General features: G+C 39.0%; 1 protein-coding gene across 5 annotated transcripts in view; it reads right to left on the bottom strand.

Annotated features, from left to right (window-relative positions):
• Positions 1–24951, bottom strand: part of WDFY3 (WD repeat and FYVE domain containing 3) — a 182621-nt gene that overhangs the window by 15897 nt on the left and 141773 nt on the right. For all 5 annotated transcript variants that reach the window (XM_004779357.3, XM_004779359.3, XM_045079408.1 and 2 more), the window contains 13 exons: positions 21512–21632; positions 20874–20959; positions 19045–19125; positions 16476–16530; positions 16133–16252; positions 15278–15395; positions 13962–14068; positions 12228–12381; positions 7793–7884; positions 7354–7566; positions 4156–4303; positions 2716–2870; positions 1611–1769 (listed from right to left, as the gene is read on the bottom strand). In XM_004779357.3, coding sequence (XP_004779414.2) covers positions 1611–1769; positions 2716–2870; positions 4156–4303; positions 7354–7566; positions 7793–7884; positions 12228–12381; positions 13962–14068; positions 15278–15395; positions 16133–16252; positions 16476–16530; positions 19045–19125; positions 20874–20959; positions 21512–21632 — 1609 coding nt within the window. The remainder of the gene's footprint in view (positions 1–1610; positions 1770–2715; positions 2871–4155; positions 4304–7353; positions 7567–7792; positions 7885–12227; positions 12382–13961; positions 14069–15277; positions 15396–16132; positions 16253–16475; positions 16531–19044; positions 19126–20873; positions 20960–21511; positions 21633–24951) is intronic.

Raw genomic sequence — 24951 nt, 5'->3', positions numbered from 1 at the left:
AGCATCTGCTCTCGGCTCAGGTCATGATCCCACTGTCCGGGGATCGAGGCCTATAAGGGGCTCCTTGCTCAGTGGGGACGCTGCTTCTTCCTCTCCCTCTGCCCCTCACCCTGCCTGTGTTCTCACTCTGTCTCTCTCTCAAATAAATGAATACAATCTTAAAAAAAAAGTTCTTGAGTATTTAACTACTTAAATAATGAGTTGGCTTACAATTTTTGGTCATATATAAATCCTTTCTGTAGGCTTAGTAAACCCCAGAAGGCTGTTTTAAATAAGAAGTGACTTTTCCTGAGGGCTTACTGGCTGGGACACTAGCTTCAAAGTCCATTTTCTAAATGGAAAATATTGTGAGCCAGAGAGTTTGGATCAGCAAACTACAATGTGAACCCTGCATTTGCTCATATCAACACTATCTTTTTATGTGGCCCATTTTTAGACTCAGCAACCACTGACGTTTCTGGCTGATACACATGACCAGTGGTGTAAATGCAAGGGGTTCCATCCCTTCCACAGACATTTAAGACACCACTGTCTAAATTTGGTTTGAAAATAGCCTTAGAGTCCCACAGAACTGAATTCACATCCTGGCTCTACACTAAATGTGACTGGGGCATGTGTCTGAATCTCTTCAAGTGGTGGTATTTCCAGGAATCAACAGGGTTTATCAACTGCCCTGCAGAATTGTGAGGACTGGAGTTTTACATTTTTAAACTCCTAGCATAGTGCTCTGAACTTAGTAAGTGCTCAATAAATGACAGATATTGTTACACTGCTTCTCAAATTTGTCTTATACACTTAGATGTATATTGCATCAAAAAAACTTTATAGCAAATTCACTCACAAATCAAATGTTAAAAAAAGGATGGCCTAATTATAAACGGTATTTGCTTTAGATAAAATTTTGTGAAAGTAGATAATAAGTAATCAAATGATAAACGAGGAAAGAGATAAAGAATCAAAGAGTTACTGGTTTGGCTGAATGGAAATTGCCCAGAAGGAAAATAATATTAATCAATAGCAAACATAATTTTGATTAGAAAAATCCAATTTACGGGCAACACAGCTGACTCTGAACAACATGGAGGTTAGGGGTACCGACTCCTGACGCAGTCAAAAATCTAACTTTCGGGTGCCTGGGTGGCTCAGTGGGTTAAGCCTCTGCCTTCAGCTCAGGTCATGATCCCAGGGTCCTGGGATGGAGTCCCGAATCAGACTCTCTGCTCAGCAAGGAGCCTGCTTCCCTCTTTCTCTCTACCTGCCTCTGCCTACTTGCGTTCTCTCTCTGTCAAATAAATAAATAAAAATCTTTTAAAAAAAATTAAAAAAAATGCTCAATTGACTGAGCCCCCAAGCTCCCCATATTAAATAATATATTACCTAAAGACAGCTTGCTTCAGATTTTAAGAAAGGACCAGCTTAGATCATTTTTAGAAATAGTACTGCCTGATTTCATTTCCTTTATTTAAAGACCCATTTCTAGCAAAAGAACATTATTTTTTTTAATTTTGTCCATTATATCTGAAGCACCTTGGAATTAAAGAAGCTTTGTAGGCTTCTCTAGAGTGCAGGCTGCCAGGATGGGTATGTCGATCTTCCGTTTATTCTGTTACCTGTTTGAGAGTGAGGGTCTTAGCCTTTTCTTTCGAGGTGCCCATCTCCCAGACACACACAACTGTGCTTGTTCCACCTGTGATGACCAGCTTGGGGTTGGGGCAGATTGCACAGAGAATCTGGCCCCATTCAGACAAACATTCGTATACAGTCACCACCTGTAAAATAAAACAAGACGTGAGACACATGTGCCATCAAGTACTATCAGCTTCTGGATCCCAGTGAGCACACTGAGTGAAGGAGAGCCCCCAGGCAGGCACCTCACAGGCAAATGCATGTACACTCCGGGCTGGATTCACTCTGCAGCATTTCCACTGAGGCTCTGCCATGAACCCTGAACCCTACGGCCTCCTAACTACAGCTGCTGTGAGAAACCATAATGACAAGGACTTTGCTCCTAGTGGGTGTCTCCAGCTTCTCCAGTCCTAGAAAATGATGTTCCGACTATGATGCTGTCTATGATCCAGGGGAGAATCTGGTAGAAGGATGTGTTTGCTGTATCCAGTTAGAGGTAAGCGGGAATCAGGAGGGCTGCCGTTTAATGAGGTTAACTACACAGGGTTGTGTCACAGCGCAATGCACAGACTTGCGCAAACTAGATCCTGCCCGCCATCAGGAGGGGACCAGTAGAGGGCAAGCACAGAGCACCAGACGGGCACAACCCAGGGCCTCTCAAGAGCTGATGTGGGACTCCACACAGAGGCTGCTGCCACTTGGGTGATGGGCTGATGGGTTTTCCATCTGCCACTTAAGCTTACTGAAGCAGTAAGTGGGCTTTCAGTGATTCACCATAAAGAGGCTCTTGTAGTGGTCAAAAATGTTGACTACCTGGCTGGCTAAGGACCTCTTGGAGGAACTCTTTGTGGGGGAGGGAAACTGTTAGAACTCTGTACACAACTTTTCAAAAGCAGCTTGTTCTGTAGGAAACCCACCTTGTCCACTAGCTCCTTTAACCTGATCTCATGCTGTGAAGCTTTCCCTTCCTCTGGGCCCTGGAGGAGCAGGTGACTAGCCGTTGGCCTGGGCTCTTCCCACCCCTTTCAAGCAGGATATCCAAACCACAGAAGAGCAAGATTAAACGAGTGAGCAAGAAACAATGCAAACCTTGTCTGACTCATAGGTTCCCAGCCTGCAGCTCAGATCGGCATAGCCCCAAGCGAAAGTTTTGTTCCAGGTTGGTGGGATAAGAACCTTATTCTGTTCTACTGCAAGAATGCCTTTATCTGTGCACACTATTTGGCCCACAGGCTCCTTAAGTTCTGTAAAAAACAAATCAACAGATCAGAATAGGGACAAGGAAAATGAACCTCATGATCCTACAGAGGCCGTCACCTCAAATATTCCTATGAATCAAGCCTCCTAACACATACATTAGGACAAAATGACCTTAGAGGGAGAGGCTGGCTTCTGCATGATGGACATTGACCCTGACAGGTGTTCTGCAGGGCTTCCTTCCGGCCTTCCTGTCTCTTGACCCCCCTGGGGTTGGCTCCTAGCAGTTGGCCTGTCTTCTTGACCATCGGGACTGAACAAAGTAATCTGGGATGCTCTCCAGAATCTGTACACAGACCTTCAACCAATCTGGGCCTGCAGCACTTCCCACATGAGATCCAGCCTAAGACTTCCTGAAGGAAGGACATGCCATCCCCCAAGTGGTCCGACTCTCTGCTGAGCACACCAGTGCTCCATGACCATCACTGGCGCTGAGTGCAGCTGGCACAGGCCGGTCCATGTCATGAGGCAACATGGCTCAGAGCTGGCAGCCTATTAATTAACCAGACGTTGACACTCCAATGTTTAGATTTAACAGTGGCAACCTCAAGACTCTACAAAAACCTTTGTTCACTTTAAGAAAAATATACACTTGGAAAAGCATTTTGTTGCTTATTTAAGATTGTATTCACTTATTTGGGAGAGAGTGAAAGAGAAACAGGGAGAGAGGGAGAGCGTGAGTGGGTGGGGGGCAGAAGGAGGTAGAGAATCAGGCTCCCCACTGAGCAGGGAGCCTGATTCAACTAGGACCCTGGGATCGTGATGACCTGAGCTGAAGGCAGACGCTTAATGGACTGAGCCAACCAGGCGTCCTGAGAAGGTACTTTTAGATAACTCATAATCATATTAGATAAAAGACAGATACTTTAAGTTCGCATATTAAAAATGCAGTCTTTCAACTGCTATTTCTAAATTGGCAGAACACATATAAATGAAGATTACAAAGGCTTTTCTGCATATATAATATAAGGCTGAGCTACAAGATTTGGTCTATTCGAGTTTTCGCTATCTTAGCAGGGAGGAGAAATCTGTTTGGTTCTTTTTGATGAAAAAATCCAACAGACCAAAAAAACCCAAACCAAAAAAAAAAAAAAAAAAAAAAAAGGAAAAGGAGAAAATCTAACAAGTATTTGGTGATTTATCATAAAAAGTATAGCACTCATTATAACCGACACTAATGTTTTCAGGCACATGTGTTAGGCTAATCACATGTGTGACTATTAACTACTCCCATAGAATCATGAAGCAAAGGCTGACTTCCTGTCACCTCACCTTTTACAGGTGTTAGAGAAGGCCTCAAGTTGTCCAGGTGATGGAAAAAGATCTTGTCACTTGTAGACCCCAGGGGAGCAGAGGCACCCGTACTGTCTCCATTCAGTCGGCTCCTCACTCGCTTTGGAGGGTGAGGTTTCTTAAATAACTGGGATGAGAGAGGAAGACACGTTTTACAATGAAAGCTAACATTTATTGAACCCTTTTACATGCCAAGTATTATGTTTTTATTTCACTTACACTTCACAATGACCACTAAGGACAACATCATCACCTTTCCCATTTAAGGAAAGAACTTTTAAGGAGACTCAGAAGGATACTGGACATTTCCCATCTTAGTAAGCAGGGGTGGGACCATGAAAACCTGGGTTACCACCATGCTCAATGCTCTTCTGATCTCCTGACTTTTCAGGAGTAAATCTCAAACTATAGTTGACCAACCATTACTTTCCAATAATTTTAAAAAGTAACCAGTTCTTTATAGTCAGACACCATTCTGTACCACTGAGGGCAGAGTGACATTCTCTTTGAGTTATTTCTGGCAACACGGCCTTTCTTTATGTGACATCATTTAGGTGTCTTTTAGATGCTACTAATTTGTTGAAAGTATGAATGTCTTCTTTTTACTTTGCAGTGGTGTAAGGGGAAAAAAAAGAAAATAGTCATTTAAGGTGACTATTTTTTAAATACTGTAGATCTTCGAAATAGGTACAGAGCCATTTCTGTTAGAAAACTGTTATCTGAGGAAGATATTTGGACAATCTTAGATAAAATGAGACTTAAAATGACTAGAAAACCTTCATACTTTATGAATGCGACATTCTGGATTTCCAGAAGAAAAAATGCTTTGTAAAGAGAAGACATTTTAGGCACCCAAACATTTAAACCCCTCGTTCCTGTCTACATGTTTCAGGGTTCTGTTATTTTCTCTAAATGACACAGACTCTACAGTTGTATAAAAGGACTCCCCTACTTTAAAGCATGTTCATGAATGGACATTTGCTGAAAAACTTTTTTTATACAGATATCACCTTAATAAATTCTTTTTCTTTAGGATTTTATTTATTCATTTGACAGAGAGACAGAACAAGCACAAGTATGCGGGGCAGCAGGCAGAGGGAGAGGAAGAAGCAGGCTCTCCGCCAAGCAGGGAGCCTGATGCAGGACTCGATCCCAGAACCCCGGGACAATGACCTGAGCCAAAGCCAACACTTAACTAACTGAGCCACCGACTGAGCTCCTGTTGAAGAACTTTTAAGAGGACCTAAGGATAAAACACCTCACCAGGCCAGGGTTTATAACAATGTATGGATATGCTGACCGTTAGACCTAGATTTTCTAGGACGGCATACTTTGAAGGACTCTATCAGTCTCTCGAACTATAGTTCCCAGGCTCAGAGTTTAAGTCTGCCTCTTAAACTCAAAAGTGGGACTAAAATCTGTGACAGTGCATGTGTCTTGATTTTTCTGGTCAGAATATTTCTCAGAGGGTATGAAACAGTTCCTGTGCTTGTAACCCTCAGAAAAAAGGAAAGGCTTAACTACAATTCTTCAGCTGGGATTGGAGTTTATCAATAAGCATTCAAGTTTAAAAGCAAACACAATTCTGGGGTGCCTGGGTGGCTCTGTCAGTTAGCGTCCGACTCTTGGTTTTGGCTCAGGCCTTGGTCTCAGGGTTATGGGATCGAGCCCTGCGTCGGGCTGGGTATGCAGCCTGCTTGGGCTCTCCTTCTCCCTCTGCACCACCCCTCCAAAGTAAACACAGTTACTCGGTTGGTAGATCAGACTGCACTGTGAACGGTGCAGTTATAGGCTCTCCTGCTATCTGTCATCCAGAGAAAGGCCATTGTTCTGATTGTTCCCAAACATCGACCCTGGAAACCTCTAAGTTGGTTAATGTACAAAAAGGGAGTCCAAGAGAGGTATCTGGGGCAGGAACAGAGAAGGACGGGGAGGCCAAAGTGTAGACCTGGGGCACCTGGGAAAGGCAGGTAGTTTGAAAGGCCAGCAGAGAGTGCCTTTCCTTCGGGGTTGGCTCCTCCTCGTGCATCACCCCATCCTGGTGTGCCCGGCGCATGAAGTCTCTTAACAGGGCTGTGCTCACCGTGAAGGTGAGGGATCTACTGCATGTGGGTGCCGGGTGGCCATGCTCTCGGTCTTCCTGTTTGGGTTCCAGACAGTGGTCAGAGCAGCCAGTCATGGGCTGGTTCTTGGCACACCCACACAAGCACCCTCCTACGAGAGCACTCATCACACCTGCATCACTAATCTAATCCAGATCACTGTTGTCTGTCCCCTCCACTGTCACTAAGAGCTTCCGAGGTGATATTCTGCTCCTAACTTGGTTCCCCTAGAGTGTAGGCATGTGTATGAGACTATGAACAGAATGATCTTTATTTTTCAGTTTTTATTTTAATTCTAGTTAATGTACATAGACAGAATGATCTTTCAAGTCTAAGTATGGGGATCCCTCAGTGGCTCAGTCAATTAAGCATTGGCCTTTGGCTCAGGTCATGATCCCAGGGTGCTGGGAGGAGTCCTGTGTCATGTCGGGCTCCCTGCTCAGTGAGGAGTCTGCTTCTCCCTCTCCCTCTGCCTCTCCCCTGCCTTGTGTTTTTTCTTTTCTCTGTCTCTCTCATTCTCTGTCAAATAAGTAAATAAAACCTAAAAAACAACAACAAAAAAAGTCTAAATATGGAGGCACCTGGTTGGCTTAGTCGGTAGAGCATGTGACTCTTGATCTCGGGGTTGTAAGCTCAAGCCCCACACTGGTGTAGAGATTACTTAAAAACAAATTCTTAAAATAAATAAATAAATAAATAATAAAGTCTAAATATGACCATGCCTTTCATTGCTCAGTGTCAGCACTGGCTTCCTGCTGGTCTTGGAATGGAACCCCATCCTGTGTGCTGTAGACCCCCAGACCCCATCTTCTTCCCTGATTGCAGGTCTTGGGCAGATATAGGAAAGCACTCCCTGTACTCGTCTGAGGGGAAATTCTCTGAACAACATTTCTATTTACCTAGCCTGCAAAACAGGAGGAGAAAACAATAATCGTGGAAGCTACTGAACCTATTAGGTGGCAGGGCTCTTCAATAAAAACTTAGCCTAAACTTGCTATATGGTCATTCTTCATTTACAGCAATACTAGAGCTTAAAAAATGAAACTGAGAGCATCAATGATAAGAATATCCATACCTGTTTAGGGATCTGACCAAAGTTATTAATGAACCCTATAGTGGCTGTCTCCTTCAGTGGGTCATTTATGTTGTAGATGTCCACTTGACCCTCATAAAAAAGATGGTGGAAGACATTTACAGCTTCTACTGCGGCAGGGCCTTGCTGTTTATAGCCAAAGATTAAGTCAATCCACTCATGCAGATGGGCACTCACGTAATCACATTCCAAAGCCTGTAATTTCAAAAACACACATTCAGTCATAGGCTGACTTTTACTACTTGTTCAGAAAGCAAAAGGAATTGGCCAGTGATCATAAGGAACTGAAATAACTAAAAATTGTAAGAACAATATCTGTAATTTGAATAAATGGGTGGTATCTTGCTCAAGGCCCTCTCTTTGTACTGTGATCAACAACCCACTGAAATCCAAATTCAACCACAAAGGATGCTCCCATTACCTCACGGTGGACTCGGATGAATTCCCGTGGGTCCCCTTTTGCCCACGGTGGAAGGATAACATCTCCCAGCTTAGTGCCATTTTGTTTACAGCCTGTGCAATTAGATAAATTAAAAAGACAATGAAAGATGGTAAATAAAGTTAAGTAAGATGGTAAATAAAGAAACAGTAACTTTATATTAAAGTAACACAGAAATAGTGGGTTAAATTCATTACCAGAACTATGAAACTTTACCATCAGAAAGGACCCTGAGATCAGCTACTCGGCTATTTCCCTAGGTCTGCTTCTTAGAGAATTCCCTCAGAGAGATTATTAAGCATTAGCAAATCTGAGGGACCCACCCTGTCAAATGACTTCAGAAAATGCTGAGTTATGCAAAGTTAAACATGTTTCTTCCTGTAAGATTCTTCAGAGGCAGAGTGCCTCTCCAGGAGGGATATTAGACACAATATTCCTGAAATTTAACTGACTGCAGGACTCCTTTTTAACGAAACATTTAATGAACCTACTGTTTTGAGTTTGTAAAAACTGCTCAAATTCTATCCCCTCAGGACTCCGCATTTGGAAGATCATTAGCAATTTCTCTTAAATCTTCCATTATTTGGGCTTTTCCTGAATGCTTAGAGCTTGGTGAGTCATCAGCAGTAAACCAGTACTGAATTTCTTCTCTTAATGTTTTGACAAAATTTTGCATCTCACATGGAAGAGGTTACTGAAGGAATACCTAACTACTCAGTCACTGAGGAGTTTGAGTGTTCTTTTGCTAAAGAGGAAATAAAAATACCAGTCTTCTGGAAATATATGCAACACATGTGGTATTTCCTATTTCTGATTCTTAAACTCTTGAGAGAGCTCTGTAGAAATGACATATATTTTGCTGTAAGGATTCTCATTAAAAAAAATAAAACCTGAAATGTAAGCTTCTGCTGTTAGTACATCATTTAACTGAAAAAAAAAAAAATCTGGAAAAACTATGGGGCTACCTGGCAGAAACAAAAAATGCATACCACGTGATATTTATTCCATGGAAACTGTTAAAAATCATAGCTAGACAATGTGAAAAATGTTAAAGGAAGTGTTTGCTATAAAACCTGTCTACCACAAAACATATTAAATGGGACTGGCATCTCAGGAAACAGGTCCTATCTTTTCATTTTTTGGAAGTAAAGGCCAAAAAGTTAATTTTAGCCTACAGCTTTCCCAGATATAAATCAGGTGATCAATGTAAAAAAAAATGACTCTATGAATAATAATGTTGACTCACTAGTTCAACAGTAGTTGGTTAGGTAAACAGCTGTATTAGACATTTTCAGAGAAGTACAATTGTTCAAATTCTAGAACACAAAGGCAGTTTCAAGTGAGGGCCAATAAAAATATTTCCCACAGAAACAATCTTGTTCTTGTCACTGGTATTTGATGGTTTATTGACAAAGTGATATTAAGTGAGAAACATAAAAATCAGTTTAAAGTGATGTCTTCACTTGGTTGGAAAAATTACCATATGACTTAAGAAAAAATAAAACAATCGAGTTATTACCATCCCTCCCCCTCATTCATACCCCGCATCCACTCCCTTTGAAATTCCACCCAAGTTTCCAGACTTGACATATAATCTACTTTTTAAAAAATGTGCTAATCATCCCTAATATTTAAACAGTATCATTTTATTTCACCTGCACTAGCGGCAATTTTAAAATTTAAAGAGAACACTCTGTAGTATACTCTTGGTCTGATTCTGGTACTTTGCAGCTCTCTTCCATGTAAATCCATATCCAAGGGTATAAAGATAAGAAGACCGGGGGGGGGGCACCTGGGTGGCTCAGGGGGTTAAGCCTCTGCCTTCGGCTCAGGTCATGATCTCAGGGTCATGGGATCGAGTCCCGCATCGGGCTCTCTGCTGGGCAGGGAGCCTGCTTCCTCCTCTCTCTCTCTGTCTGCCTCTCTGCCTACTTGTGATTTCTGTCTGTCAAATAAATAAATAATCTTAAAAAAAAAAAAAAAAAAAAAAGAAGACCGGGGGGAATGTTACTCATCCCAGAGCCAGGGAAAAAACCAAGTGCTCTTTGTTTTATATCACTTAAAGATAATAAAAATAGTAAACATTGTTTTGGGGGTTTTCTTTCTTTCTTTCTTTCTTTCTTTAAGTAATTGAAGTGAAATTTACCTAACATAAAGTTAACCACTTTAAAGTGAACAATTCAGTGGCATTTAGTACATTCATAATTTTGTGTGGCCACCATCTCTATCTAGCCCTAAAACATTTTCATCACCCCACAGGGCAGTCTTGCACCCATTAAGCAGTGGCTCCCCATTCCTCCTGCCTGCTCCCCCCATCCTGGGTAACCACCACTCTGTGTTCTTTGTTTATAAGACTGACCTATATAGGATATTCCATAGGAAGAGAATCATACATTATATGATCTTTTGTGTCTGTCTTCTTTAACTTAGCATCATGTTTCTGAGGTTCATCTGTGTTATAGTGTGTATCAGTAATTCACACTTTTCCATGGAGTACCATTCCACTGTATGTGCATTTCACAATTTGTTTATTCACTGACAGACATGTGGCCTGCCTGCTCCTACCACCTGGCTATTGTACATAATGCTGGTCTGAACGGGTGTGGACAGGTACTCTGCTTGAGTCCCTGTCTTCAGTTCTTTTGCATATAGACCTCAGAGTGGAACTCCTGGGTCATATGGTGATTTCAGTTTTAACTTCTGAGACACCACCAAGCTAAGCTGTCTTCCACACCTGCTAAGCCACCTCCCATTCCCACCAGCAGTGCATGAAGTTTCTGCTCTCTCTACACCCTCATCGGCTCTTGCTCTTTTATGTTGTTGTGGCTTTTTTGCTTTCACTACAGCCATCCCAGTGGATGTGAAGCGGTACCTACATGATGTTCACTGGCATTTCCCTAATGACTAATGATGTTGAGCATCTTCTCACAGCCATTTGTATAACTTCTCTGAAATGTCTACCTGGGTCAGTGGCCCATTTTTTAATTGGGTTATCTTTTGGCTGTTGAGTTGTAAGAGTTATTTTCAGGACACTAGGCCATTATGAGATACATCACTTGCAAATATTTTCTTCCCTTCTGGAGGTGTTCTTTTCACCTTCTTCATAATGCTCTTAGATGTATAAGTTTTACATTTTGATCAAGTCCAAGTCATTTTTTTTCAGTTGTTAATGCTTGTGCTGTTATATCCTACCTAACAAGGCATCAGCAAATAAAAGATCATTAAGATTTAACCCTATGTTTTCTTCTAAGAGTTTTATAGCTTTAGCTTTTTTTTTGTTTACACTTTTAGCTCTTATATGTGAATAGTGTTTTTTAAAGTGTGTGATTTCATGGAAAGAAGATGATTTATTATGAAGATGAGCATGACAAAAATACATGACTCTTTCTTAATTTATTTATATAAAACTGGATAATTTAGTTCAGTTTGTAAGTGGTCTGGACTGGACTCAATTTCAGGTCTTTTGCTGGGGCTATTAAGAGAGTCTTACTACCTTTCCGATTAGCTCTGGAGCTATAATTTCACAAAGTTAGAACTGCCAAAGGACAAGCAACAAAAATTATTTAAAAAACTATTTTTAGAAAGAAAAATCACTCAGATGTATCAGATATGAACACTTCTCTAAATTTTCTGTTAACAAACTTTGAGGTAGTATAGAAATGATTTATATGTTGAACACTTAAATATGATATGAAGTATGAAAAATATACAAAAATAGAACAAAGTCTGGCAGGAATATTCTGAAGTGGAAACAATGGAATTTTGATATGTCTTAAAAGAAATACTCAGAAACCTAGATCAGCAAACTATGTTCCAAAAAACTGCAGCCAAAATCAAATCTATTTCCTGTAACTGCTGGATTATACAAAGAGAGCAGAGTACTGACGAAATTTCTCTCCTTTTTAGGACTATTGATTTGTTTCTGTTTTTCTAGATAATACTAACCTAACACGATAAAAAAAGAGAAATTAACTTGAAGTTATTCTAAAACTCTAATTTTAAAACATATCAGCATGCAATGTGAAAATGCCTCCCGCAATACGTAAGATTAAAACAATACACGAAAAATGTGGATATATCATTTTTGGCTATTAATTTCAACCATAAGGATTTTTAAATAAATTTTCACCTCCCCTTTGTTTTTATTGAAATCATAATATTCTGAGCATTAGATGCAATCTGTGTCAATTTTTAAATCTTCCCAAGACTCCACATTTGAAACAGTTATTTTGGGCATAAATGTATTTTTCCTTTTATATTTACTCCCACACACCCAATTATAGTAAATAACAACTGCTGAAACCACAAGGAAGTCTTTCCTTGTTTGTGCGTACTGCACACACTATTCAGGAAAGTCACATTTCTATTGGTCCTTTCCAGGGTAGTGTTCCGATGACAGCACCACAGCTGTACATACCTAGATCAAAGTTGTTGGAATTGAACAGGAATTCTGGTAAGTAAAAAAATTCGGGGATAAGTTCTTTTACATCTGCCATGTTGTGCTTTGATGCTGAGTACCAGGCCTCGCGCACACTGTGGAACATCCGGTCAGCCAGGTCGAAGTGGCCTCCCTGTGGATGGAAGAAGGCACTGCTCTGTTAGAGCCCCATCGCCACACCTCATGGCTTCTGTCAAGCTCACGGGCTCGATAAACCCAAGTAAATACATTTGGTGACAATTCCATTTTCCCCCATCCTATGTCAAACACACAAAATTTTAAATAATCACAAAAAGAAAATGAATTCTTTTAGGGGTGTTTCTGACAAAGTGCTTAATACATGTATTTTGTAATCAAAGTGAAACCTAAATACAAAGACTCTGAAAAGTCACTAAAAAATGAGTTTTTATTGAGAGGGCAAGAATATGAAATATGAATCATGAATTCTTCCATAGTTTCATGATGCTCTCTTAAAGAAAACCAACCAAGATTCTAATGTAGCCATCTACAGTTGAAAATATTCAAGTTGTGTGTGTATATACACATATATGTGTGTATATATATATTAGACTGATTTTATAAATTAACATGACATTCAAGTGCTCACAATGTTAAGGATTAGGTGAAAAACTAAGAAAGAAAGAAAAACTAAGAAAGTTATATATAACTTTTTGATATATGTAACAAATTCAAATAGAAAAGGGATTTCTTACACAGCCTCACAGATATACCTTCCTCAGTCGAACTCCCTGTTGCTGTGTTTTCAGTGGACACACTGAATCTGTCTTTACACTGAAGCTCACCGCGGGAAAATACCAAAGTCCATGCACTACGCCGCCAAGACCTGACACAATCTGACTCGTTACCTGTCTGAGGGCATCCTCTGAATTTCCCCTCCACTTACTCTGCTCCAGACACAGTGGGCTCCTTGCTCATCCTAAAACATCTCAGCCACTTGCTTGGCTTGGGGCCCTCTGCCTGGAACACACTTTCTCCAGATAGCTGCGTGAGTAACTGCCTCATGCCCTCCAAATTTTTGCTCACTTGCCACTTTTCAAGGAGACCTACTCTGACTGCTCTATTTCAAACTGCACTGCACCCTTTTCTACCACCCACTAGTACTCTGTACTTCCCAGTCCCTTTCCCTGATCCGTATGTTCTGATAGCATGTATTGTATTCTAAAACACTTTAAGATGTATTTCTTTGTTGTTTTTCTTGTCTGTTTCCCTCAACTAAAGTATGTATGTTGTACAAAGTAGGGCTTTTGTTTTTATTCATTGATATCTTCCACGTACCTAGAACAGTGTCTGGTACATAGTAGATATTCAATAAATATTTGCTGAATAAATGAAAGAGAATGTGGAGGAAAGCAGTTATAATAAAGAAGACAGCAAATGAGCTAGACTATATTTTTAAAACATTTGTTGCTAATTTAAGCCAGGTAAGTCTGAATTCCATATACCTGGCTGGAAAGCACATGGTATTTGCTTCTTTGACTAAAGGACCCTGGCTCTTGTTTTACTCAACAATTCTGATACAGTGAAATGTCATTTTGAATTATGTTTCACTATTTTTTGTGACTGAAACTTCATAGGACTTCTTGTAAGGCAAGATAACAACATTAAAACACACACACACACACACACACACACCAATTTTAAATAGAAAGGAGGCTTGAATAAAATAGAAAAATGCTAAATTTAGAGTTTTACCTGCAGCCTTAAGAATATCTGTGTGAAAGGCTCCATCCTTACTAGGTACGAAGCCACAATCATTGCAGATGAATAGTGGGTCCCATAGTGGTAGGCTGGAGTTTCTCCTGTTCAAAAAAATTAAAACATAATTGAAAACAAAAGAGTAAATGTGAAAAATAAAATTGGTATTAATAGGCTTGAAAATGCTAATGCCTGTGATTGCTGTAACACTAAACACAACTGGCATTGGTGTTTGTAGTGTGAGAACATTACTGCACCGCTGCCCCTCACTTACATACCTGACAGTAATCCAAATTAAGTATAACTCAGTGCCTTTCCTCACAAATTTAGCACATGTAGGAATTCACGTTTTGAGGGTTAGTGTAATAGGTAAGCCTTAACAGCAAACTACCTTCCACTAAAGCAGGATACTGACTTATAGCTACTTTTTAGGATGTTCTGGCTTTGCAATGATCTATTACTCTAAATTATTATCTATGAATATTACGTAATTGTTATTATATACTCTTCTTCGCAGGAAAAAAAGGGTCCACACAGGGAATACCTTTAGGCTTAAGTTTAGTTTTTTTTCCTCCTTTGTTTCACCCATTCGGTGCGGGTGGTGGGGGGCAGACACATGAGAAACATTAAACATAACAGGGGGCCTGCATGGTGAAGTTGGTTATCTTGCTTATGGCTCAGGTTGTGATCTCCGGGTTGTGAGATGGAGCCCTGCATGGGGCTTTGTGCTCGGTGGGGAGTCTGTTTAAGATGCTCTTCCCCTCTCTCTGCCTCTCCCCAGCTCACACACGCCTGTGCATGCATGTTCTCTCTTTCTCAAATCGTCTTTTAAAACAAAACACAAAATCAAAACACTAAACATAATAAGTAATGAAGTGTAGTTTCAGGAGGTGGTGGTTGTTCTTGTTGTTACTATTATTATCATTGTTATTTTATTTTATTTTTTTTAAAGCAAAGGATTTCAAAAAGTTTCTCAATAAAATTAAAAGTTTAATTAAGGAAACTAGTTTCTGGGTTAAATAGGATTAGAGCTAAAGGTAGGTTATCTACCTAGTGGGAAATTTCTGACCTATACAAAGCAGACAGTTTTCTGCCAGTACCTGATAAGCTACCTAAAACATGTTTTCTAAGCATGGCCATCAGTTGGCATGCAAAATCTGATAGCTGTATACATGTGTGAATTTATAACTTACACAGATGTAATGATACATAAGCAAAGATAAAGGAAAAGATACAGGGATGGCAGACCACTAAATAATGGCTTTATGTTTGCAACTGAGGCACAAAGTCCAATGACAAGAAAAGTTACTTACCATTAGGATCTTCCCAGTCTTTATACCGCTTCTTATATTGAGCTAATCGTTCATCTGTCTGTGCACCCATTGGCTTAGCCAGGTTTCTAAATGTCTTGGGATTAGTAAGATCTACCTCCTAAAATACAAAATGAAATCCAATTCCAAATTACTATACGCCTTTCATTCTCGCCAATGTAGGTACAGTGGCTATAACAGATGACAGTGATTTATAAACGTTTGAGGTCCCACTGGCAGAATGGGGCTCCAAAACCAAGCTATGTACCTACTGGTTATCTGTATTTTATAGACAGGCACATGGCAGCTTGTTAACTACTTTGGAAATTAAGAATTCACAGAAGACACTCAGAATCCAGGCTGGAGATGAGGAATAAGGGAAAAATCCTTCCCAGTCTTGGCAAGGACATGGCAGGGGACTCGACACAAAAGCCTGGAACTCATCTTTATCTATTGGTGTTTGTAGTGTGAGAACATTACTGCACCGCTGCCCCTCACTTACATACCTGACAGTAATCCAAATTAAACAGTGATGACTCAATTAGTGTTTCTGAAACCAGCTGCAGTGTAGAGTACACAGAGGCACCCACTAGGGGATACAAATTAACTAGCACTTAAGAAAACCAAACAGGTATTTAAGCATAAATATCTGAAAAATTGGTCAATGACTTAAACTTTGTACAAGTCCAAGCTAAAACTCTTCTCATCTTCTTGTAACAAGTGCCCGTTGAGGGATTAAAATTTTAAAAATTATAAATTAAATTATAAATTATAAACCAAGTAAAACATCTGAGCAAGTTAAGTACTTCTTAATTACTTTTTGAAGATGTGTTCCACTTACACAAAATGTTTATTTACCTCTGAGTCGTAATCTGCAAGGATCCAGGGGAAGACAGGATACTGCATGAGATCATTATACGACCTGCCAGCCAAAGTGTTCAAATGCATCAAATACTGGAAGTTGCTGATTTCACCTCTCTTGGGAAAGATCAACAAAGATTCATTTCAGGACCATTATTTCTACTATGTTCACTTTAAAAATTTTTATTTTTTTTTTTTGTATTTTTATTTTTCCTAAAAAGAACACAAAGTTTTTTTTTAAATGTATGTATTTTATGGATTGTTGAAGTGCTTTCAACTGTATAACTTATACCATCTAACTGCAAATTATGAATGAAACTTGTATTTTCATTAAGCCTACCTCCCATCTTTGAGTCACAGACTTCTCTCCAACCAAAGTGCTAAGCAACCCAGACCTAAAAACAAGAAAAGATTAAGTTACAGGCAATATAATTTTAAATCTGAGCAATAATCAAGTTGAAAAATTTTTATCTGGTCCAGGAAATTTTCAAACCATGGAAGACCTATTACAAAAGAGTCTTAGTGTGTTTTAACCAACATTTTGAAATATGAAATAACAGGGAATTCAATTGAAGAAAACAGAGAACACTGAAAAGCATTTATAGTAAGCGAAAGTATTTCCAGTCAATTTTGTGTTAGAATTTGTAACTCAGTTTGTTATTGGTCCTGGGATGCAATACAAAGTTCATTTTTTACCTTCGGTTATAGCAAGAACTTGAAAAACAATGACCTAGTCCAACCGTCTACCTTTTACAATAACCTGTACATAAAGAAGTGCGAAGAAATTAAATTGGAATAGCTGAAATAGTATACATAGCACATTTCTTAAAAGAGAAGCTGGAGAGTGAATAAAAATATAAATATTTTATGAGAGGAAAGTCATTGCGGTTTGGGTCATTTGGAATTACAGACTTTTTTGGGTATCAGACGTTCCTGGAATGCTGTAAAACCCTTCTTAAGGTTTAACACCTTCATAGTATTCGTTACTAATGATTTGAAGATTGTGATTTGAACACAATCACCCATAGGAAAGCACTGAACTATGTATCTTACTGTCTGAAAAGAAATCAACAGATCTGTAAACCTTAGTTCTTAAAGATTTCTGGCTCAACAGTAGAGGTAACCCTTTCCATTTCTAGATAAGTTCTTCTCATCAGGCAAACCAAATGTATAGGAACTCTCCCTGGAAAAAGAGCTATGTTGACTCCTCAATTTTATAAGAAAGGGAACAACTGAAAAGATGAAGTTGGAAATGAATTTCTGCTTCTTGCTTTTGAACTTTTAACAGATCTTTAAGTAAAGAACTGCCAGCTCAGCACAGAAAGTAGCAAGAACAATGAAATAACAAACTGAAGATTATGTAAGCAGGTGAAAGTACTGGCAATTTAATTACAAGTAGAAAAAAAGGCTCAATGTGGTGGAAGGGGAACTTTTATTTCCTGTTGTTTCTCTTAACAACAATACAAATGATTAGGAACGGAACATAATCTGAGGTCAAAAAAAGCACCCATTTAGCATTTGTATTTGCTAAGCCTCAGCTAAAGAAAAAGAAAAGCAACAATTTAAAAGAGAAACACACACATTTAATATAGTTAGATGCACACAGACCAGAATCAAATTTTATTTACAAATTAGAGAATCCCCAGTAATGTTTTAAATCACTTTCTTGCATGTTGCATCATTTGTAGCCAAAAGCACTGCTTCTTTTCCAATGAATTATATAAATGGCTACCAGTTCCTGAGTGACTATAAATGGATTCTTGAAATGGCTGTATCATTCAGAAGGACTTTCTCAGATTAAAAGCAAGTAAGATGAGCATAAAGGAACTACTGATGGGTCTGAACGCATAAAAACAAGAGTTAAAATTTAAATATTAAAAAACAAAATTAAGAAGAAAACCGGGCAATTTGCAACAAATATAACAAGTAAGGGAGTAGTAATACATTATTATAGAAAAATCCCATCAAATGGATAGCAAGAACTCAGAGAAGATGTCAAGCAGACTTACCATGGTGATCATTTCTCAATTACACAAATATCCTATCATTATGTTGTAAACCTTGAAACTACTATAATCATATGTCAATTGTATCTCAATTAAAAAAGAAAGTCAAACCACCATCACCACCACCACCAAAAAAGAACTCGGGAAAAAACAGGCAAAGTTATGGATAACTCACAAATGAGGATTTTAAATGGCTAACAAACATATACAGTGCTCAAGATTACGAAAATGAAAGAAATACACATTTAAAAATTGAGAAAGCATCTTATAAAACCAGGAAAAATGAAAAGATAAATATAAAAAGTTGACAACCATCTACTGAAGGAAATAAATTTACCCGCTAGTAGTGGACTATAATATGTTTAATTTTTATGAAAATCAAGTTGATTTTGCTTATCAAAGCCTTAAAATTCATACCTCTTTTTTTCACCAAGGGGATTTTACCCAAAAAAATCATGAGCAGTCATACTTGCATTATTAGAACAAGGAAACCTGACAAAGATAAAGTATCCAAAAATAAGAGAATGCTTTATACATACCATGAATAGGTATTAAGTTAAAAGTAACATTCTGAATAATTTTGTAATCCCAGGGGTAACAGTTACATACAACACTGCATGGGAGAAGCAGAATAAAAATCTGTCTAGAGTGTGAGCTCAGTTACACACACAGGACTGTATGCTGCTTAACGGACTCAAGGAAATCGATCAGACCTTGAGTGCTGATCTGACAGGAATGATCATGCACAGCGTGCCTTTTTCTTCTAAAGTTTTCAGCATTTAAAACATTCTGTGTAACCACTAGGAGGAGAAAACACTCATTCAAAATATTAAATAATACTGTGCAGATGCAAACCATCCTACTATCACTATTAAACTATGATGTAAGGACCAATCAACCTACCCCTGCTCCACACTTGTGTTCGGTCGTTGCCCAGACACAGACTCTGAACTGTCAGTTAGAGATGGCACGACAGCCAGAAACCTGGAAAATTTAAAAACAGCATAAAATTAGAAATGAAGCCAAAGTCGGGACTTAATGGGAACCTCAGAAAGGCGGATACATTCAGACCTTGACTGCTGCATTTACCCCTCCCCCACCCAGTGAACAGCAGGCAAAGGGAACACACAATAATTGGAATCTGTTACTAGAAAGGGTCAGATGATGGCTTCCAAGCCAAATATAAAAGGCCACAGCAAAATCTATCATTCTGGATTTTAAATATGCTGTCATATTACTGGAAGAAAAAGCCTTGCAACACTGATGCACAGAAACTGAGTCAACTTAATGAAGTCTTAACGAGTGAGTAACAGCTAAATATTCACATGACAGCAAGTAACGAGGATAGCAAAACACTGAGAGAACAGGGACAACACAAAGCAAATGAAGACACATACACAAGCAACTTTATGTGACACTTCTACATTTTTTTCAGAGTTGTCCACAATGTCAACATAAATATTTTAAAGGTGGAAGAGAGTTATAGGAAAATTATTAGAACAGATGTGGACCCTGAACTTAGCACATACACAGACATTTTTCAGAGAAAGACAAACTCATCTTGTAACAGCTGCTAATTAGGAAGAGCAAACAATCTCCTAGTGTTGAAAACAATATCGCCTTTAGAAGTGAATACAACAGGTAAAATTTCAGTCCCTTTATTGGCTCTTCCCACATGTGGACTGGATTACCAATCACCATCCACAGGCACTTTGTCTGATGAACCCCCCCCATTCCCTTGTGCTCACAGGTAGTATTACTGGACCGCAATGATAAGCTATGTTGCTTGGCATTAAACATTCCTCATAGAAATAAGGTGAAATATAAAAATTCCCTTAGTAGAGCGCTTGCTACCCAAACCACCCTTCAAATAATTAGAAGGCCTCTCGTATCTGTGATCCATTCATAAAAGTCTCATTATTCATACACCCAACAGAAATAATTTTTTTTTAAAAGATTTTATTTCTTTATTTGACAGAGATCACAAGTAGTTAGAGAGGCAGGCAGGGGGGGGGGGTAAGCAGGCTCCCCGCAGAGCAGAGAGCCAGATGTGAGGCTTGATCCCAGGACCCTGAGATCATGACCTAAGCCGAAAGCAGAGGCTTTAACCCACCGAGTGCCCCCAACAGAAATATTTTTGAGCACCATGTTTTCATACTACTTTTCGTTCACAAGGCAAATTCTGAATACAGCTTACCAAAAGTAAAATATGATTAGGTTAGGTAAACTGGTTTATTTGGCTATGCTACTTTTTTGAGGATGAAGGTATCAATCTCTCTTCCAAGGCCAAGGAAGGTCTCATATGAATATAATTTCTAGGGCAACTCGGTCTCTGCATTCAATGCAATGCATGCAATGCAAGGAATGGAACTGTCTTCTTTTTTAGTAAATAGGAAAAAAGCCTATTTTGAACCTGAAGTACTATTTTTTTAAGCTACAGTTTCCTCATTCTTTTACATTTAAAGACACAGGATTCAATGATACGCAGCTTTTGATAGTATCTACCACAGGGACCAGAAAGATAAACAGTATTTCACAACAGAATAGCATTGCTTTAAAAGATAATTAGAAGAATCATGTTTCAACACGTTGCCAAAAATGAAACAAACATTTTCCTCCAAGAATTCACTGATCTCAAGATCCTAGACTTTCAAAAACTAGCTTATCTGGTACTAGTTTCCCTTACCTCCCTTCCCATGATAGCATTATCAAGTATTCTTAATCAACAATACCTTTGGTAGACTTTATTTCTAATTCCTTTCTGAAATGCAAGGAGGTAATTCCGTCCATCTCCAGAGAAAACCTCCACAGCAATAGGCTGAAATGTTCAAAGAGAAAAACATTAAGAAAAAAACACACAAGGTCATATATTAACTTTTCCACTATGAATATCTACAACGTTGAAGAAGTTAACTTTTTCAAAAACATTTTCAGAGTCATGAATTCCCAGCAGATTAAATTACAAAATAAACAGAGCCAATGTGCTCTGTTCAATTTTTGTTTCAAAAATCTTTATAGAATACTGGTAATATAATTCAAAAACTCTAATTGGAAAATTTTTATATTAAAAGACACATGTTGATTTGCATGCATATGAAAAGATGGATAATAAAGATATCATTCAAGCTTTAGGCTGTGCTTAAAAAGAGAGAGAGATGTATGTAATATGAATATATTCATCCTTAAAGCAACACAGTCACATGTGCTCCCATGAGACATGAGTTTGCCTGTCATAAAATTATCTAAGGAAATTCTGTAAGGGACAGGGTAGGTCCTATTAAGGGTTTTCATGGCAAGTATGAGTTTTAAATAATATCTCCTCTGAAAAAAGGAAGATGACAAAATGTTTAGTACTACTAAATCAACCCACCTGCAAGAGATACCTCCTTTTATGTACTTCCTTAATATCTTCATATGCAAAAATGCTGCATGTTCTCTTGAGCTGACTGGGGCCTTGCCTGGCTCCTCTGGGGATAATTGGCTCATGCATACTACAAGAAGCCAAGAGAAAAAAGATAAACAAAAACACAGCAAGAGATAAATTCACTGTTCAACAAAGGGTGTGTTATTTTCAATATATGAATAGGGAACAATACATCACAATACTAAGTCCAAAAAAATATGTTTAAGAGAATAATATATTAGCTAGTGAGCAAACAAAGAAGCCCTTTTGATGAATATGATTTAAAAAAAAAATCCCACTATCAGGTCCAATTTATCCAATTTATGTACTAGGCACAGCTGGTACCGTGCATGCGTAAGTCCACTGACTTTTTTTTTTTTTTTTTAAGATTTTATTTATTTCGTTGGCAGAGACAGATCACAAGTAGGCAGAGAGGCAGGCAGAGAGAGAGGGGGAAGCAGGCTCCCTGCCGAGCAGAGAGCCCGATGCGGGGCTCGATCCCAGGACCCTGAGATCATGACCTGAGCTGAAGTCAGAGGCTTTAACCCACTGAGCCACCCGGGTGCCCTGGTCCACTGACTTTTGTTTATTTTTTTTAAAGATTTTATTTATTTATTTGACAGAGATCACAAGTAGGCAGAGAGGCAGGCAGAGAGAGAGGTGGAAGCAGACCCCCAGCTGAGCAGAAAGCCCAACGTGGGGCTTGATCCCAGGACCCTGGGATCATGACCCAAGCTGAAGGCAGAGGTTTTAACCCACTGAGCCACCCAGGCGCCCCAGACCCACCTACTTTAGGGGCCCGAGGAAATGTTTTAATTTTATTTTTTTTAAATCAGAAGAAAAAAATTGAACTTTTTGGTAGAAGAAACTGTTTAAAGTATAATATGAATATATTCATCCTTAAAGCAACACAGTCACAAAGTATAATTTCTACATTTTGAACACCTCACACTGTTGAATATAGACACTGTCTCTACGGTTCCTTCCTAGGACAGGTTTTGAATACTTCCTCAACAGTCAGGGCACATTATGACATCCATGGGCCCCTTGCTCCACATAAAAATATTAAAAATTACACCAACAGCAAGATAGAAGAAAGAGAAATTAAGGAGTCAATCCCATTTACAATTGCACCCCAAACTATAAGATACCTAGGAATAAACCTAACCAAAGAGGCACAGAATCTATACTCAGAAAACTATAAAGTACTCATGAAAGAAATTGAGGAAGACACAAAGAAATGGAAAAATGTTCCATGCTCCTGGATTGGAAGAATAAATATTGTGAAAATGTCTGTGCTACCTAAAGCAATCTACACATTTAATGCAATTCCTATCAAAGTACCATCCATCTTTTTCAAAGAACTGGAACAAATAATTCTAACATTTATATGGAACCAGAAAGACCTCGAATAGCCAAAGGGATACTGAAAAAGAAAGCCAACGTTGGTGGCATCACAATTCCGGACTTCAAGCTCTATTACAAAGCTGTCATCATCAAGACAGCATGGTACTGGCACAAAAACAGACACATAGATCAATGGAACAGAATAGAGAGCCCAGAAATAGACCCTCAACTCTACGGTCAACTCATCTTCTACAAAGCAGGAAAGAATGTCCAATGGAAAAAAGACAGCCTCTTCAATAAATGGTGCTGGGAAAATTGAACAGCCACATGCAGAAAAATGAAATTGGACCATTTCCTTATACCACTCACAAAAATAGACTCAAAATGGATGAAGGACCTCAATGTGCAAAAGGAATCCATCAAAATCCTTGAGGAGAACACAGGCAGCAACCTCTTCTACCTCAGCCGCAGCAACATCTTCCTAGGAACATCGCCAAAGGCAAGGGAAGCAAGGGCAAAAATGAACTATTGGGATTTCATCAAGATCAAAAGCTTTTGCACAGCAAAGGAAACAGTTAACAAAATCAAAGACAACTGACAGAATGGGAGAAGATATTTGCAAACGACATATCAGATAAAGGACTAGTGTCCAGAATCTATAAAGAACTTAGCAAACTCAACACCCAAAGAACAAATAATCCAATCAAGAAATGGGCAGAGGACATGAACAGACATTTCTGCAAAGAAGACATCCAGATGGCTAACAGATACATGAAAAAGTGCTCCATATCACTCGGCATCAGGGAAATACAAATCAAAACCACAATGAGATAGTACCTCACACCAGTCAGAATGGCTAAAATCAACAACTCAGGAAATGACAGATGCTGGCGAGGATGCAGAGAAAGGGGAACCTTCCTACACTGTTGGTGGGAATACAAGCTGGTGCAGCCACTCTGGAAAACAGCATGGAGGTTCCTCAAAATGTTGAAAATAGAACTGCCCTATGACCCAGCAATTGCACTACTGGGTATTTACCCTAAAGATACAAACGTAGTGATCCAAAGGGGCACGTGCACCCGAATGTTTATAGCAGCAATGTCCACAATAGCCAAACTATGGAAAGAACCTAGATGTCCATCAACAGATGAATGGATCAAGAAGATGTGGTATATATACACAATGGAATACTATGCAGCCATCAAAAGAAATGAAATCTTGCCATTTGCGACAACATGGATGGAACTAGAGCGTATCATGCTTAGTGAAATAAGTCAAGCAGAGAAAGACAACTATCATATGATCTCCCTGATATGAGGAAGTGGTGATGCAACATGGGGGCTTAAGTGGTATGAGAAGAATCAATGAAACAAGATGGAATTGGGAGGGAGACAAACCATAAGTGACTCTTAATCTTACAAAACAAACTGAGGGTTGCTGGGGGAGGGGGGTTGGGAGAAGGGGGGGTGGGGTTATGGACATTGGGGAGGGTATGTGCTTTGGTGAATGCTGATTCACAGACCTGTACCCCTGGGGATAAAAATAAAAGAAAAAAAATATTAAAAATTATATTTTGTGACTGTGTTGCCTTAAAGAGAGAAGAGCATGTTGGCTTTCTAAGCCTTAAACTTTCTGTCTTCCTGCTGGCTTTGTCTTCTGGGTTTCTGTTCCCCACTCTCATCCCACAGGATTGGCAGAGGACAAGGAAAATAAAACTCAATTAAATCCTGCCTGTGCTTTACTCACGCTGTTTCGAGGGTGCTCAGAGGACAGGAACACTTCCAATTAGTTAGACAATTGTGTAGCTACCTGCATTTTCTCTACAACTGTGTTTGTACTAAAATTTAAAAACAATTTGCAAGTTCTGAGTAAGTTTATAAAATACACAGATTATAAGGAACTTGGTGTCTGGCACTGTTAATGCAGAACAAAAAATTTTATTTTTCATTTTGATAAATAAGGCAAATATTTTCTTATCTTGAAATAACTATTACTCTTGTGAATACTTAATGACACACAAACTGAAAGATAACATTACTTAAAACACGATTTTTGGATTA

Source organism: Mustela putorius, unplaced genomic scaffold, assembly GCF_011764305.1.
Source record: "Mustela putorius furo isolate JIRA1106 unplaced genomic scaffold, ASM1176430v1.1 tig00000382_pilon_pilon_pilon, whole genome shotgun sequence".
Classification (NCBI taxonomy): domain Eukaryota; kingdom Metazoa; phylum Chordata; class Mammalia; order Carnivora; family Mustelidae; genus Mustela; species Mustela putorius.
This window is presented reverse-complemented; position numbering and strand designations above follow the sequence as displayed.